Source organism: Scyliorhinus canicula, chromosome 9 (genome assembly GCF_902713615.1).
Source record: "Scyliorhinus canicula chromosome 9, sScyCan1.1, whole genome shotgun sequence".
Lineage (NCBI taxonomy): Eukaryota > Metazoa > Chordata > Chondrichthyes > Carcharhiniformes > Scyliorhinidae > Scyliorhinus > Scyliorhinus canicula.
In genome coordinates this window covers 155,898,416-155,913,624 of record NC_052154.1, presented here as the reverse complement: position 1 = coordinate 155,913,624, position 15,209 = coordinate 155,898,416, and the positions used below count along the sequence as shown (strand labels likewise).

Sequence of the window (15,209 nt, the reverse complement as noted above, 5' to 3'; positions counted from 1 at the left end):
TTGCCAGGGACTCCCTGTTCTTCTTCAAATATTGCCATGTTACCCGAGTATGTAGACGGGACCTAAGTTTAATGACTCATCTGAAAGCCTTCAACTTGACAGTGCAGCGTTCACTCAGTATTGCACTCAGAGACAGCCTGGATTTTTGTGCTCAAATCTTTGGACAGGGACTTGAACCCAAATCTTCTGACTCGGAGGCAAGACTGCTGTCCCTTGAGCTACACCTGGCTCAGGCTAAGAAATGGACACCTGGGCAAAGTATTGGATGGTGGTTGGCACTGGACACTTGTAAGAATGGAATAGGAGAAAATATAGGTTCTGGCGGAGCAGAGGTTGATAGTTGGAAAAGAGAAAACCTGCAGATAAAATAATAGCTCAGTCTGTATCTGAACTCAAAACATTTAAATGCACTGCCAGACAAAAAGGAATATTTCACTTTTTATTTAACTGTGATGAAAACAATCATTTATAATCACTGACAATCCAACGATTTACAGTAAAAAATAAATACTGTGCTATAATACAACTCTACATCAAGTTCCTTTCTTTTCTGACCTGATGGATGGGAGAAGCAGGCACAAATTACATTATATACACAGTAATCAGTATGTACAATTAGTTATTCGCAAAAATAACTCAACAGATTATTTCAGATCCTCTGATGGTGAAATGATGAGCCCATCTGAACACTGGTCGCTGGAGGTTTGTGAAGGGGGTGCTTAACCAAATGCCTTTTAACACAACAGAATTCCCCATTTTGCTTGGTGAGTCCCTGCAAATGTCTTAGTCCAGCACCTTGTACTGAACTGGTTACAAAACACTACCACACAGTTTCACCATCCTCAGCACAGATTTCTGGGCACATAGCAAGAGCTAAATACACAAGGCATTCAGCTCCACTGCCAGCTTCTCCTCAACAGCTACTCATGTGAGCAGAGTTATCTGTGTGCTTAACATGCTGGAACTCCTCATTGAAACTGCTGTGCTTATTGAAAGCACTGGAGTGAACAGGAGAGGGCGCAGGGGTAGCAGGCTGTTCCGAGTAATTAGCATTTTCTCGGACAAGCGGATGAGATGATCCATTGTGCAATAAAATTATATTGGCTATACAGTGCAGTAAAATATGCAGTCATTTTCATGAGGATACTCCTTTCCTCATTAGAAAGCTTTAAATATTTTTTTTAAATAACAGAGAAAGGATTTCATTCAAACATTGGGAAATCATGACTGTGCCATCCTCTGAAGGAGAAAGAGTGAGGGGAAGCCATTGATGTGGGTTGTAAGATTTTGCACAGCTTTCTTGCTATTTGCGTGAATAGAGTTCACCTCAACCCATTTAGCACTCTGTGGATAGAACTATGAATTACTTGTTTTAAAATAACTGATAATTTATTACAAAATTGACTCTTGAACGATTGGGAAGATGAGAGTTAACATCTTAATAAAATTCCAGATGAAATAATTCGCTGTCAGCAGCTACTGAATTATTAAAATAACAATGTATGGGTAGCTAAATTATGTTTGTGATAAATATTAACAGGGAAACTGAGAATCATACTGTCTTCAAAGGGCAGTTATTTTATTTTTGTTTTCACCATTCTCTCCTATCTGGATAAACCCCGATTGATCAGAAGTACACTAAAGAGAAGGCCACTTTACACTCGAATGTCACAGCCTGTTTATTAATCTACATTAACAATGTTATAGCTCTTTCTGGGCATCGGAAATTAACATAATTTACATTTCAAAGTGGAGTACAACCTTAATAGAGATTGCAGTATGAACCCACCCACACTCTGTGATTCTGTGGGCACTTCAAACGCCCATAATTTAGTGAAATAAAAGCAAATGATTGAGTACGCATATGCCTATGTATGTGTGTGTTTATTTTCGTATTTGAGTGAATAGTTGTGTGTGTATTTAATCACGTTTTTTTTAGTTGGAGGTACAGGATGGGGGAAGTATACATGCTTAGATGTGCGTTTGAATGATTTGTGAAAGTGTGCTTGTGTGTCTGTTGAAAGTGCGTAAGTGTATTGTCGTGTGAGAGTACCTTTAAGAAATGTACCTTTAAGAAATGAGTGTTTATCAGTGATGTCAGAGTGTGGGTGGAGCTGGGCTGTCTGTCAGCTTTTTACTTACGTTTTAGGCTTTTTGTCATGTGAGAATACCTTTAAGAAACGTGTGTTTAAGAAATGTACCTTTAACAAATGGGTGTTTATCAGTGATGTCATTTTAGGCTTTTTGCTGCAGGAAGTTTTAGTTTCGTTTTCAGGGTTGGATAGCTGCAGTCACAGCCAGAAGGGGTATTAGTCTCTCTCTCTGTAATCTAAAAACGGTAAATCGATCCTTTGGTGATTTAAAACTAATAACTGCTCTCAGTAGTGACTTTAACCTGATGTGCTTATATTAAAGATTTTGTTTTTAAGTCTTATGGACGTTAAAAGGACAGCTTAAGGATTACGTAGTGTTGTATTCTTTGGGGGTTGTATTTGAATTAATGGTTGCTAAGGTGTTCAGTGCATGTTTTAAAAAGATTAACTGGAGTTCCTAGAATAAACATTGTTTTGCTTTAAAAAATACTTTTCCATTTCTGCTGTACCACACCTGTAGAGTGGGCTGTGTGCTCTCCATACCACAATCTAGTAAAAGTTGTGGGTCAGGTGAACTCCATGATACACTTTGGGGTTCTCTAAACCCTGACCCATACATGTATATGCATGTAAGAATGCAAGTAAGTTTACACATACATGTTTCTGCAGATGGTGATACAAGAAGTTAACTTAGCTTATACCTTTCTGATGTAATTCCTTATGAAAACCACATAGATAATGTGCATTCAATCATGTTACTAGTCTGCTTTCAAATCCCTTCAGTCTAGTTATTTCACAGTCTGTTTTTGCCATAACTAAGTTACACCTAAAATTGTAGTATTTCAAAATGTTGTTCACCATAAAATTTACCCAGGAAAATACAGTAAGGTTAAGAGACCTATACAGCAAATCTGGTAATATGACTATATATTTGTTAGCTTTAAAAGGTCTGCAAACAACAGACTGCAACTGCTAACTATTTACACAGTAATATATATTAATTATTGTGTGGGTGTACAACAATACATGCATTTGTGTAACTGGCTTACCCATCCTTTTCATCTCCAGGAAAAGGGTTGAAATTGGGAAGACAGGTGCAGTAAAAGTATTTTCTCTCTTTCCCATGCTCAAGAGTCATAATTAAAAGGTTTCAGACAGTTACAACGGAGCACAAAATGGATCTCATTATTCAGAACGGCTACAAAATAAACAAAGGCAGCATCACTTTGGATCCATATCATGAACAGAGGTTGTTGTAAGTTCTATAAAATAGAGCCCTCCATCTTTTAACAAGTGGGACAAGGGCTTTAACACCGTGACAAACATGATAACAGCAGGTTACATTTAGATACCGTATTTAACAAAGTAAAATGTTCCAAGATGCTTAAGATGGCAAAAAACTGACACTGAACCAGATAGGAGATTTTAGGTGACCAAAAACTTGGCCAAAGAGGTAGGTTTTAAGGAGCATCATAAAGGAGCGATAGAGAGAAGCAGAGACACAGGTCAGTTTAGAGATGGAATTTCAGAGATTAGGGGCAGTTAATGGCATGGCTGATGATGAAGTGATGGAAATCAGGGACGCAAAAAGTTGAAGACATAGTATAGAGAGGAGTGAGGTCATGGGAGAATTTGAAAATGAGGATGAGAATCAAGGCACCTGGGGACTGGGAGCCATTATGTGCCAGGAAGCACAGGGGTGCTGGGTGGACAGGCAGCTGCAATTCACCTAAAACTCTGATGAATTAATATGGTTCTGTGCTCCTTTCTTTATCACAAATGATTCAAAAATATTTTTTGTAATAATTTTTAGCTGAACAGAATGGAAAACTGAAATAAATGATTAAATCATGGATCCACATATGATTATAGAGCACATGATTTCCCAAGTGATGGGGTGAGTCATTTGATTTCCTGGAAGTTTGATGACTGCATTTAACCCCACAAGCACTAAGAGAATAGGTACATTTTCCCAATTGTTAATGGGCCTAACCTTGCTCAGAGTGGCAATCAGTGCTCGATTGCAATTCGGTGCCCGATTACTTATCTCAATTATTCTTCAATCTTATCTCATCTTGACTTCAGAATCAGGCCGGACAAGATCCAAACAGTGCAGCGCATCTCCGAGGTCCGTGTTGTAACACACCATATAATCCCTACAATGCCTTTCGGCTTTACGAGCCTGCACCGACCCTCCAAAAGAGCACTCTACCTCACCCCACTCCTCCATCCTATCCCTGTAAGCCTGCACATTGATCATGGACAATCCACCCAACCTGCACATCTTTGGACTGTGGAAGAAAACTGGACCACCCAGAGGAAACCCATGCAGATACAGGAAGAACATGCAATCTCCACAAAATCACCCAAGGCCAGAATTAAACCTAGGTTCATGGTGCTGTGAGGTGAATTGAAGTGAAGGAGAATACACCCCTTTTGTACAGCATTAACTGCCATAAACCAGGTACGTTTAAATGTCCCTGAGAGGCCAGGGAGAAGTGCGTCTAAGGGAAGCGGATAGGATCTGCGGGGCTGGGGGAATCGGAGGTTGGGGGTGGGGGATTGGGAATCGGAGGGTTGGAACTAAAATCAGGTGGGAGTGGGGTTAGAGGTTGGGTATCGGAGGGGTAAGGCTTTGGGTTGGGCTTGTGGAGGGGTGGGTATGTCAGGCCTTGGGGTGGGAGGGTGTCAGACCTAAAGGCTGTGAAATGCCTCAAGGGGAGATTGGGTTGTGCCTACAGGGGTGAGGAATTGGAAGCGGAGTCGGGCTCAGGCCTCGGGGTGGGAACATGTGGGGTCGGACCTCAGGTCTGGTCAGGTCTGGGGGTGGGAGGTGTTCCTTGCTGGTGGGGCAATCCTGTGGGGGGTAGCTCAGGTGGTGAGGTGAGGGGGGAACCGCTGGAGGGGACGGAGCAGGCTCAGGGCTGAGGGGGTGGCATGTGGACGGGGCAGTTGGGGGTGGGTTAATCCCCTGGGAGGGTCAGGTTGAAGGGGGAGTCCCGTGGAGTTGGCCTGGGTCTGTACAATTGCCACTTAGATGTTAGAAATTATTGTAATCCTCCTAACCTCTTCTGCGTAACGACTAGTGTAACCGATTCAGAACTAGCTGAAGTTTGCGATTTAAAACCCATTTTTGGATGGTTCCCAGTGCAGATCAATTGCCCAGGGGAAGTTTGAATTTCCAGGCAATTTCTATGCAAACCTTACCTGTCAATTTCTGAAGAGGATTCCTAAACTCATGTTTGGAGTACCGCGCTCAATCCGATGCTGGGGAACTCAGACGTTAAGGCTTGTTTAACATCAGTGAGTTATTCTGAGACCTAGATAACTCTGAAACTGGGAAATATTGGAAAACAATTCCCATTGTGACACAGCAATTCAATGTTAAGTCTTCCTGATTCTTCTTGAATTATTTTCATATTAAAATAAAATCAATAAAATTGAGTCCAGAAAATATCTTTTGAGATTACCACAGAGAACCAGGAAGACGCCAGTTTACAACATCAATGGGGCACAGTAATCTTAGATGTAAGCACTTAATACTAAACCGGGGTGAGGGTTTGGTGAACATGCAGAATAGGCTAGACAGGGTTGCAGATAGGGTGGGGAAATTTACGAAAGAGTAGATGGATAATTGAGTAGTGGCGCAGACAGATCATCTGTAGAATCTCGCTGGGTCCCACATTTTTCTGTATTTCTATTCCATTCTTTTTCATCAACAGGGAAGGTACAGCAGTCAGCATCTGTAGAAAAGACAGTCAGTCTATAGTTTGGATGGTGTATGTTTCTTCGAAAGAAAATGAAGTGAGAGTTGAACAGGAAGTTGGCACTTGAAACTGAAGATCATCCATTCCCTACATACAATTTTGTGTCTGGTTCCTTCTATTTCTATATTTTTCAAGATTTTCAGATCCAGTTTTCTGTTTTTAACCATTCTTAACCCTGGTCTAACATTAAGGACAAAATACTTGTGCATCAAATAACAAAATCAGCATTTAACTCAGTGACATTTCAGAAGAGCATTCAATCGATTACAGACACTTTTATACGTAAGCTTACATTTTGGAGGGATATTAGCATTTTTAGTTTTGCACAATATAAACAGATTAAAAGCTAACCTCATGCGATTCTCTGACCTCGTTTCGCATGAGTGAAAGGCACCGAGGCTGGTGAATAGCGGGAGAGGCCAAAAACAAGGGGCGGGATTCTCCGAAACGGCGGCTAGGTGTTGACGCCAGCGTAAACACCAGAGTGTTTCACGCTGGCGTTAAAGAGTTCCTTGGCCCAGCGATTCCGTGGCCCACAGGGGGGGCCAACAGGGCGCTGGAGTGCACCGCGCAGCTCTGGCCGCCGATATGGGGACCTGCACTTCCGGCCGCGGGTCGGTGCATGCGGCGGGGGCTGCCTCTTGCAGGGCCCCGCGCAACATGGCGGACCCACACAGCGGACCAGCCCCCACAATACAGGCCTCCCCTCGATCGGTGGCCCCCCGATCGCGAGCCTGGCCGTCCTGGAGGCCGCCCATCGGTGACGGATCCCCCCTGTCCCCCACCAGGGTGGCCGCGGACTGAGTCCGCAGCTGCCACCCCGAGTGCCCGCTGCGTGGAACCATGTTAGAACCATGCCGGTGGGAACTTAGCCAGCTGCCGGCTGAGAATCGCTGCGGGGGCCTCTTTCAATGGCCCCCGACCGGCGCCGCGTCTACCGCGCGCATGACTGGCACCGATTCTCCCCCCTGCCGAGCACGATTTTGGCGCAGAGAATCCCGCCAAAGAACTGTGCCAGGAGCCAAACCGTTCGCCATGCAACCGGCCCAAAATTGTGATCCTGCCTTAGAATGGCGAGAAACCAATTATCACCCCTGGGCATGCTGCCCCTGTGCTCTTGGGGTCAAGCACTGGTTGGTTGGGGGGGGGGGGGGGGGGCATGGGGGCAGGGATCAACCGTGCTTGGGTCCTCCATGCCAACCCCTGGACTGTGTGTTCCCTTTCCGGGGGCAACCCCTGTCTTTGTCCACCTGTCCAATGATCACCCATTACCCCCACTGACTGCAGAGGCTTCTGGCCGTGTGGCTGAAGGCTATCGCTAACTGGGAATTGGCAATCGTGGTTAAGTGAGCACTTCACACATCCCAAGTGGATTCCCATGGATGGGCAGACCATGTAGGATGTGGGACTCATTGCCTAGCATCCCAATCACATCTTGATGCATAGGCACTGTGCGTGTAAACTGTGGGAGGCAGCACCACAGACGCTGCGGCCACCTTCAATCACCTAGGGTATGGGCCCCAGCCCCATGTCCGTGTACACATGGGCAGGGGGGGTCAGGTAGGTGGCACAGGACTGATGGTCAGCCCGCATCGTGGAACAAAGAGCCAGAGGCGTCATACTGGTTGTGGTGAGGGTATTTTTCAAGTATACACCACTGCCCCACTCGCCGGATGGTGCCGCACAACTATCTGAACCCTACTCCCCACCCCACCATCTCCCCACCCCAAAGACCCCCCTCCAAACGTAACCCCACTCCTTACCGTCCATCTAACCCACCCCCCACAGTGCCCTCTGTGATCCTCGACGTGCTTGGCTTTCCTTGCTCTACCGCTATGTCTAAGTATATCCCCATTATGCACATCAGAGGTGGTGGCAGCCAGCTGCTTACCTCGTCCCGTGGCCTTCAATGCCCCTGCCTTGCGTCGTCTAGGTGGTCTCACGGGAGGGCCCGGCGCACATGAAGGCTGCACATGCACAGCTGTGCCGCCCTGTTCCAAGTGCTGGTTGCAAGACGGGGCCACAGAGGGGTGGAACACGGAGGAGCTGATGGCCACCATCGCCAGTCCATAGGAAGGGTCTGGGTTGCCGCCCTGGGTCCCCTCCTCCCGTTTGGCATCCATAGGGCCCTGGGGTTCACCGTGGGATGGAGGGGCAGCTGGATTGAGCCCTGCTGCCCCTGGACATTCTGCCGGCGCCCACAGCCATGGTCGTCACCGACTGAGCTACACATTTTACACCTCCACTAATGCCGCTGATGTTGTGTACCAGGCTCTCCACTGCGGTGGCCACCCTAGCAGTGGTTAAGTGAACTTGGTGCCTTGTATTGCCAGCGACATTTCTGAACCTGTAGCCTCTGGGACTCCACCAATCGGCTATGAACCTGCTGGAGTGTCGATGATTTTGTCCTCCGAATGTCCCGACTGGTACCTAATGTCTCCTTCAGCTCCGGGGTAGCATGTTCCATTGGCTCAGCATCTGGCTGGGACCCAGCTGGGTCTGCTGTCTTGCCTGGATGTTCCTGCCTCCACCTGGTGTGTATCAGCAACTGTCTGGTGCTCACCAGATTGTAGCCCAGAAGCCTGCCCACTATTGTTACCCACTAAGGTGGCGCTGGTGAAGGTGGGGATGGCAGCAGTGGAGAATCGATTGTGGCATCCTCGGAGCTCTCAACCAAGGTGGTCTCATGGGAGGCATAAGATCCCGATTATCCCAATTATCACCACTTAAGCCCTATTTCCATACAATTAACGAGAGCCACCCCACATCTAGCGGCCTCCCGTCATTCAGCGGCCTCCCCAGCAAGTGCTCACGCTGGCGCTGATTTGTACTCCTTTTGAAAAACGTGAACCTGGTGCAAGGGCTTCTGTGGAGAGCTGAGGAGGTGAGTAGCATCTTTGCTCAGACAAAGAGCCTGGGGGCGCTGGACTTGCCATCCCAATGTTCGGTGGGGGATTGGGGACCCTCCGCAGGGATGGCTGTCATGTGAATATGGGGGGTGTGGGGAAACTGGGCTTGAGTGGGGACAAACAAAGAACAAAGAAAAGTACAGCATAGGAACAGGCCCCTCGGCCCTCCAAGCCTGCACCGACCATTATGCCCGTCAAACTAAAATCTTCTACACATCCGGGGTCCATATTCCCATCCTATTCACGTATTTGTCAAAGATGCCCCTTAAACGTCACTATTGTCCCTGCTAAAGAACAGTAAAGACATGTGTGGCATTTCACTGGCTCCAGCCAACAAGTGCATTTGTCAGGTCATGGATGCCCTGTCTGCCCAGGCAGCAAACTACATAAGCATTGATCTGGCCCAGGCCCAACAAGATGCCCAAGCAACAAGATTCTCCGTCATCGCCCCAGGTCCAGGAGTTAATCAATGGCACGTATATTGGCTTGCGCTGTGCGGGTCGTCAGAGAGTGCCCTACATCAACAGAAAGGGGCTTCACTGCCTGAACATCCAACCCCTGTGTGACCACCACACAAAGATCATGCAAGTGTGCACACTTCCCAGGGAGTGTGCACAAGAGCTACATCCTGAGGCAGTTGGACAACTCTGGCCTATTCGAGGTCAGGATGGTCGGTTGGCCCTTGGGCGATAAGGGGATTGGTGGTTGTACTGCATTGTGGAAGAAAGTGCCAGAAGCATCATATTTCTTGGGTGCAACTTTTTATAATGTTGTCCATTTGTGGTCCCAATTTCCCCTAGCCCCGGTGGTGCCGCCACTTTCCCCATCCCTCCCAACCCCGTCCCCCACCTCTTTTCCCCCCAGTGCCCCTCCGTGCTCTACCGCTGTGTCTGGGTCTGTCCCCAGGATGCACATCAGAGGTGGAGGCAACCTGCTGCTTACCACGTCTTGTGCCTTCGATGCCTCGAGCGGGGGTCCTCTGGGGGCTCTGGCCAATTGCCGGCGACACATGCCTTGCTGTGCCTCACTATTCCAAGTGCTGACTCCGAGGCACCACATTGTCAGGTGGAACGCGGGGGAACTGGTGGCCGCCGTCGCCACTCCGTAGGGTGGGTCCAGGTTGGCACTCAGCAACCCCTCCCCCCCTCGGTTGATGCCCATAGGGCCCTGAGGGGTCACCTTGGGACGGAGGGGCAGCTGCCCTTGCGCCATCTGGGTCTCCCAATTCTGGTGACTCCCCAATGTTTGCAGTATGTTGTTTTTATAAATTTAAAGTACCCAATTCTTTTTTTTTCCAATTCACCTACCCTGCACATCTCTTTGGGTTGTGTGTGTGAGACCCACGCAGACAAGGGGAGAATGTGCAAACTCCACATGAACAGTGGTTGGGATCGAACCTGGGTCCTTAGCATCCTGAGGCCAGCATGGTGTTGACGCTCTCGGCTATGCTCCTCAGTGACTGGCACATTCTCTGCAGCTCCTCGACAATGCCTACCTGTGAATGGGACATGCTCTGCTGGACATAGGTGGGCCGGGGCACGGTATAGTTTTGGCAGAGGTGGTGCCTGGCTCATAGTCATCGAGGAGGAGGGGGTGCCATGCCAACCCACCCGTTCAGCCCGGTGAAGGTCGTCGATCTTCTTTCGGCACCAGGTGCCTGTCCTCCTGGTGGCACTCCCCGAGCAGACTGCATCTGCCACCACCTTCCCAGGCAACACTGGCTGGCCTGTGACTGACCTTCCGAGACTCTGGGGAAACAGGGCCTCTCGTCTGCACTCGACCGTGTCCAACAATCTGACCAGGTCGGCATCCCCAAATCGTGAAGTTGGTTTGCTCGGTGTCATGGCTGCGATTTGCCTGGGGTTTGCTACTGCTCTCTCTTGTTGGCAGGGAGCTGAGGGCGGGGTCCCAGTGAATCAGCCGGCCGGACCATCATTTGTGGCACGAAGCCCATGGGGCCTCGTTAAGCGGACCAATTAACATTTGATGCTGATGATGGCCTCACCGGTCGTGCGTGGGGAAGATCGTTCCTGCTCGCTACCACACTTAGAAACTTTTCCATTAGATTGCGGCCTTAGTCATTTTTTGGAGTTTGGGGAGTTAATCACTGGTAAATCCCACACTTTTTCTGCAGTGGGGAACCATGGACGTGGCTCCTCAGAGATTGGGGCACCATTTTTAAAGGATATCTAGATCTCAAAGTGAGATTCCCCCCCCCCCCACAGACATGGGCAGCACACCACAATTCTCAACCACGGAGTGACAACCTCCCCACCATCACTAAACGTTTGCCCCCCCCTCCCCAAACCAGGCTCGATTGAGGGTGGCCATGACCCACACCCATCCTTCCTCATGGGCATTGCCCCTAGGTGAGCATACCCTGCCTTTGGGGTCACTAAGGGACCCCACCCCCACCACCTTTAGGGTCCTCTGCCTTCACTCCCCACAAGCGGGCTGCGCATATTTAAATTAATGACTCATTTATATATGATTATCTGGACCACACCCAGCAAGAGCATAATCCAGATCACGCTGGCGTAGTGAGTCGGGTGCATCATGATGAGCTCGGTGCAAGGCGTGAAACCCGTTTTGGGCCTCTCCTGCTATGCATCCGGTGCAACAAGATTTGTGCTGGGCGCAATGAGGTGGGAATAATGCCACTGATTCTTTAGGGGCACTTTTGGACTTCTTTTATTGATTGTGATATGGTTTACTTGTTGCCAAATACACTATATCAGAAATATGAATTTATGTAGTATTTTTATTGCAGTTAACTATCCCTAGGCAATCCACAAAGGTGATAGCAAAATGAAAATGGACGCTGAGTTTCGGAAACAGATATTAGAGTTGACTTGAAGTTTGGTCTAAAATTTGAGTTTAATAAGTGTCATTTAAAGTGGGAGAAAGGAGGAGAGATGAGAAAAGAAATTCCAGAGTGTCGGGCTAAGTTAGCTGAAGACAGCCCCACAATGATGTGCACACTCCCATCTCTGTCCCAAGAAAGAAGTGAGGAGTTCAGGAGGGCATTATGGAACTGAAAAAAATAATTGATACACAGAGAGATCGAGGCCCTAACAGGTTTAAACGATAAAATAAAAATTTTAATTAATTAAATCAGCAAAGAAAGAGGTGTTAGATGATGGAGAAATGGGATTTTTGTTACGTGGGGTGGAAGATGGGAGATTAACAGGAGAGCAGTGAAATAGTTGAGTCTGGAGGTGACATGGATGAAGGTTCAGCAGTAGATTGGCTGAGGCATGGATAGAAGCAGGCAATAAGACAGTAGTGTGAATAGGTGATTGTTTTATCACTTTGGCTAAGATCAAGCATGCAATCAGGTGATATGCCTGTTCTTGTCAGCTTGGATCTGGTATGTCTCTCTTGTGGGTAACATAAATTGGATTCAATTTGGATTGGTTTTTGGAGAAAGGAAGGTGGTGGATTAGGGGTTTGCCTCTGTCCACTCTGCGCTTTGGTTTTGTAACTCTGAGAAAGGAATAATTTTTTTTTAAAAAAAGGTGGTTATTTTGATGGTGAGGATATTAGCTTGAAATTTGAGTTCAGGGTTGAGCAGGGTGCCAGGATTGAGCAGGGTGCCAGGGTTGAGCAGGGTGCCAGGGTTGAGCAGGGTGCCAGGATTGAGCAGGGTGCCAGGGTTGAGCAGGGTGCCAGGGTTGAGCAGGGTGCCAGGATTGAGCAGGGTGCCAGGATTGAGCAGGGTGCCAGGGTTGAGCAGGGTGCCAGGATTGAGCAGGGTGCCAGGGTTGAGCAGGGTGCCAGGGTTGAGCAGGGTGCCAGGGTTGAGCAGGGTGCCAGGGTTGAGCAGGGTGCCAGGATTGAGCAGGGTGCCAGGGTTGAGCAGGTTGCCAGGATTGAGCAGGGTGCCAGGATTGAGCAGGGTGCCAGGGTTGAGCAGGGTGCCAGGGTTGAGCAGGGTGCCAGGGTTGAGCAGGGTGCCAGGGTTGAGCAGGGTGCCAGGGTTGAGCAGGGTGCCAGGGTTGAGCAGGGTGCCAGGGTTGAGCAGGGTGCCAGGATTGAGCAGGGTGCCAGGATTGAGCAGGGTGCCAGGGTTGAGCAGGGTGCCAGGGTTGAGCAGGGTGCCAGGGTTGAGCAGGGTGCCAGGGTTGAGCAGGGTGCCAGGGTTGAGCAGGGTGCCAGGATTGAGCAGGGTGCCAGGGTTGAGCAGGGTGCCAGGGTTGAGCAGGGTGCCAGGGTTGAGCAGGGTGCCAGGATTGAGCAGGGTGCCAGGATTGAGCAGGGTGCCAGGGTTGAGCAGGGTGCCAGGGTTGAGCAGGGTGCCAGGGTTGAGCAGGGTGCCAGGGTTGAGCAGGGTGCCAGGGTTGAGCAGGGTGCCAGGGTTGAGCAGGATGCCAGGATTGAGCAGGGTGCCAGGGTTGAGCAGGGTGCCAGGGTTGAGCAGGGTGCCAGGGTTGAGCAGGGTGCCAGGATTGAGCAGGATGCCAGGATTGAGCAGGGTGCCAGGGTTGAGCAGGGTGCCAGGGTTGAGCAGGGTGCCAGGGTTGAGCAGGATGCCAGGATTGAGCAGGATGCCGAGGTTGCAAATAATCTGATTCAGTCTGAGCTAGTGGCCAGAGACGCAGATGGAGAAAGTACGAAGCTTGTGCCAGGGTCTGAAGAAGAGGGATTTCACCACTCCAATTTTTGGTTATATAAATTCCACGTCATCCAAAACTGGTGGCTGGATAAGCAATATGACAGCACTGAGGCACTAGATGTGTGAAGAGAGATGAAAGATAATGGAGAGGTAGAATTGTGGATGTAATCCCCTCAGGGCAGCATGAAGTTCAAGAAGAGTGGAACCTTGTAGATGCAGCTTCAGTATTTTAAGGCAGGAGGAAAATGTTGGTTTTGAACAGCAGAAGGATCGAGCCGGAGGAGATGGAACTATTCAGCACGGTAGCACAGTGGGCAGCACAGTGGTTAGCATAATTGCTTCACAGCTCCAGGGTCCCAGGTTCGATTCCCCGCTTGGGTCACTGTCTGTACGGAGTCTGCATGTTCTCCCTGTGTCTGCGTGGGTTTCCTCCGGGTGCTCCGGTTTCCTCCCATAGTCCAAAGCTGTACAGGTTAGGTGGATTGGCCATATTAAATTGCCCTTGGTGTCTAAAAAGGATATGTGGGGTTACTGGGTTACTGGTGTGGGCTTAAGTGGGGTGCTAATTCCAAGGGCCGATGCAGACTCGATGAGCCGAATGGCCTCCTTCTGCACTGTAAATTCCATGATTCACGACAGGCAGCATGGGGCCAGGAGAAGAGGTTAGGCAGCCAGGAACTTAGTGGGAATAGAGTCGAGGAAATAAGAGGCTTGTCTCGTGGATGTGATGAAGTCGATGAGTGCATGAGGGAGCTGGGAGAGCAAGATGAGAGTTTAGGGCTAGGATTGGCTGGCAGGTTAAGTAGAAACCAAGAGTCAATTATGCTTTCCAGGACAGTCCTGGAGACCTGGCCGAGCTTGATGCAGTCCAGCCTGATCTGGCAATGGTGGCTAAGTGAGTTCTGCACCAGATATGCTCAAGTTTGCGTTCCTTGGATTTGAGGGAGTGAAAACAGGAGAATGTGCAGGGGAGAATGTTCTGAATGGAAGGAAATTATGGGTTTGTTGGGTATCAAAAGTGGAAGCGCATGAGTTGTTGAGCCACCTGCGGGGATATTGTGGTGAATGAAGATCAAAGGGCTGAGCAGCATGGAGTTTGAAAACGCTGTTGCAAGTAACTTCTGGGGTGGGGAAAATGGTTTTCCCCCTAGGAGAATAAAGAAGAATGTGGGGTTCGGAAGGGATATGGGGCTCTGACATATGAGAGATGCAAGGTAGTGGTCAGGAAGGCCCTGTCAGTGGCTGAGGCCATGGATGATGGCAAATCAGAGAAGTTGTCATGAATATGGGTAGGACAGTCCAAAAAGTGGAAGACACTTAGGGAGGAATGGAAGGTCTTGAATTCAGAGGGGAAAGGGCAAAAGCAGTCTGAGAAGCAGGTTAAAATCATCAAGGATTTCAATTTTTATCTCAGGACAAGACATTGATGCGTACCGCTAAAAATAATCTAAGCATGCTTGTGGTTCTTGAGTTGCTTAAAGTCTGTGTTTATACCTGTTGCCATCAGCTTGTTGTCTTGTTTCCTCTGCTGGGCAGAAGCAATGGTCTGTTTGGCAATCGCTGTAGTGCAGCCTTAGCAGTCAAGGGTCTTACAGGGTTCAGGGAGAGTGGTCTCTCAGGTGTTTTTGTGGATGAACGGATTATTGGCTGATGACTGTCAATAACCTTTTGAGGCCTCCTGTCAACCTTTGACCTGTCAATGAAAATACATTCATTATATGTAGTTTAATTGAGAGAAGCAGGGAAATTTGATACATTGGTTTGTCACCACGTTTTGGCAGGGTAACAATTGAAAGTAGCTGTTGCAATTTAAATCTGTTGATGT

At 48.6% G+C, this 15,209-nt stretch overlaps 1 protein-coding gene across 6 annotated transcripts in view; it reads right to left on the bottom strand.

The window, feature by feature from the left end:
* Positions 1-2,591: 2,591 nt before the first annotated feature.
* Positions 2,592-15,209, bottom strand: part of lrrc56 (leucine rich repeat containing 56) — a 244,298-nt gene continuing 231,680 nt past the window's right edge. For all 6 annotated transcript variants that reach the window (XM_038807997.1, XM_038807995.1, XM_038808000.1 and 3 more), the window contains 2 exons: positions 14,879-15,077; positions 2,592-5,836 (listed from right to left, as the gene is read on the bottom strand). In XM_038807997.1, coding sequence (XP_038663925.1) covers positions 14,888-15,077 — 190 coding nt within the window. In that variant the 3' untranslated portion in view covers positions 2,592-5,836; positions 14,879-14,887. The remainder of the gene's footprint in view (positions 5,837-14,878; positions 15,078-15,209) is intronic.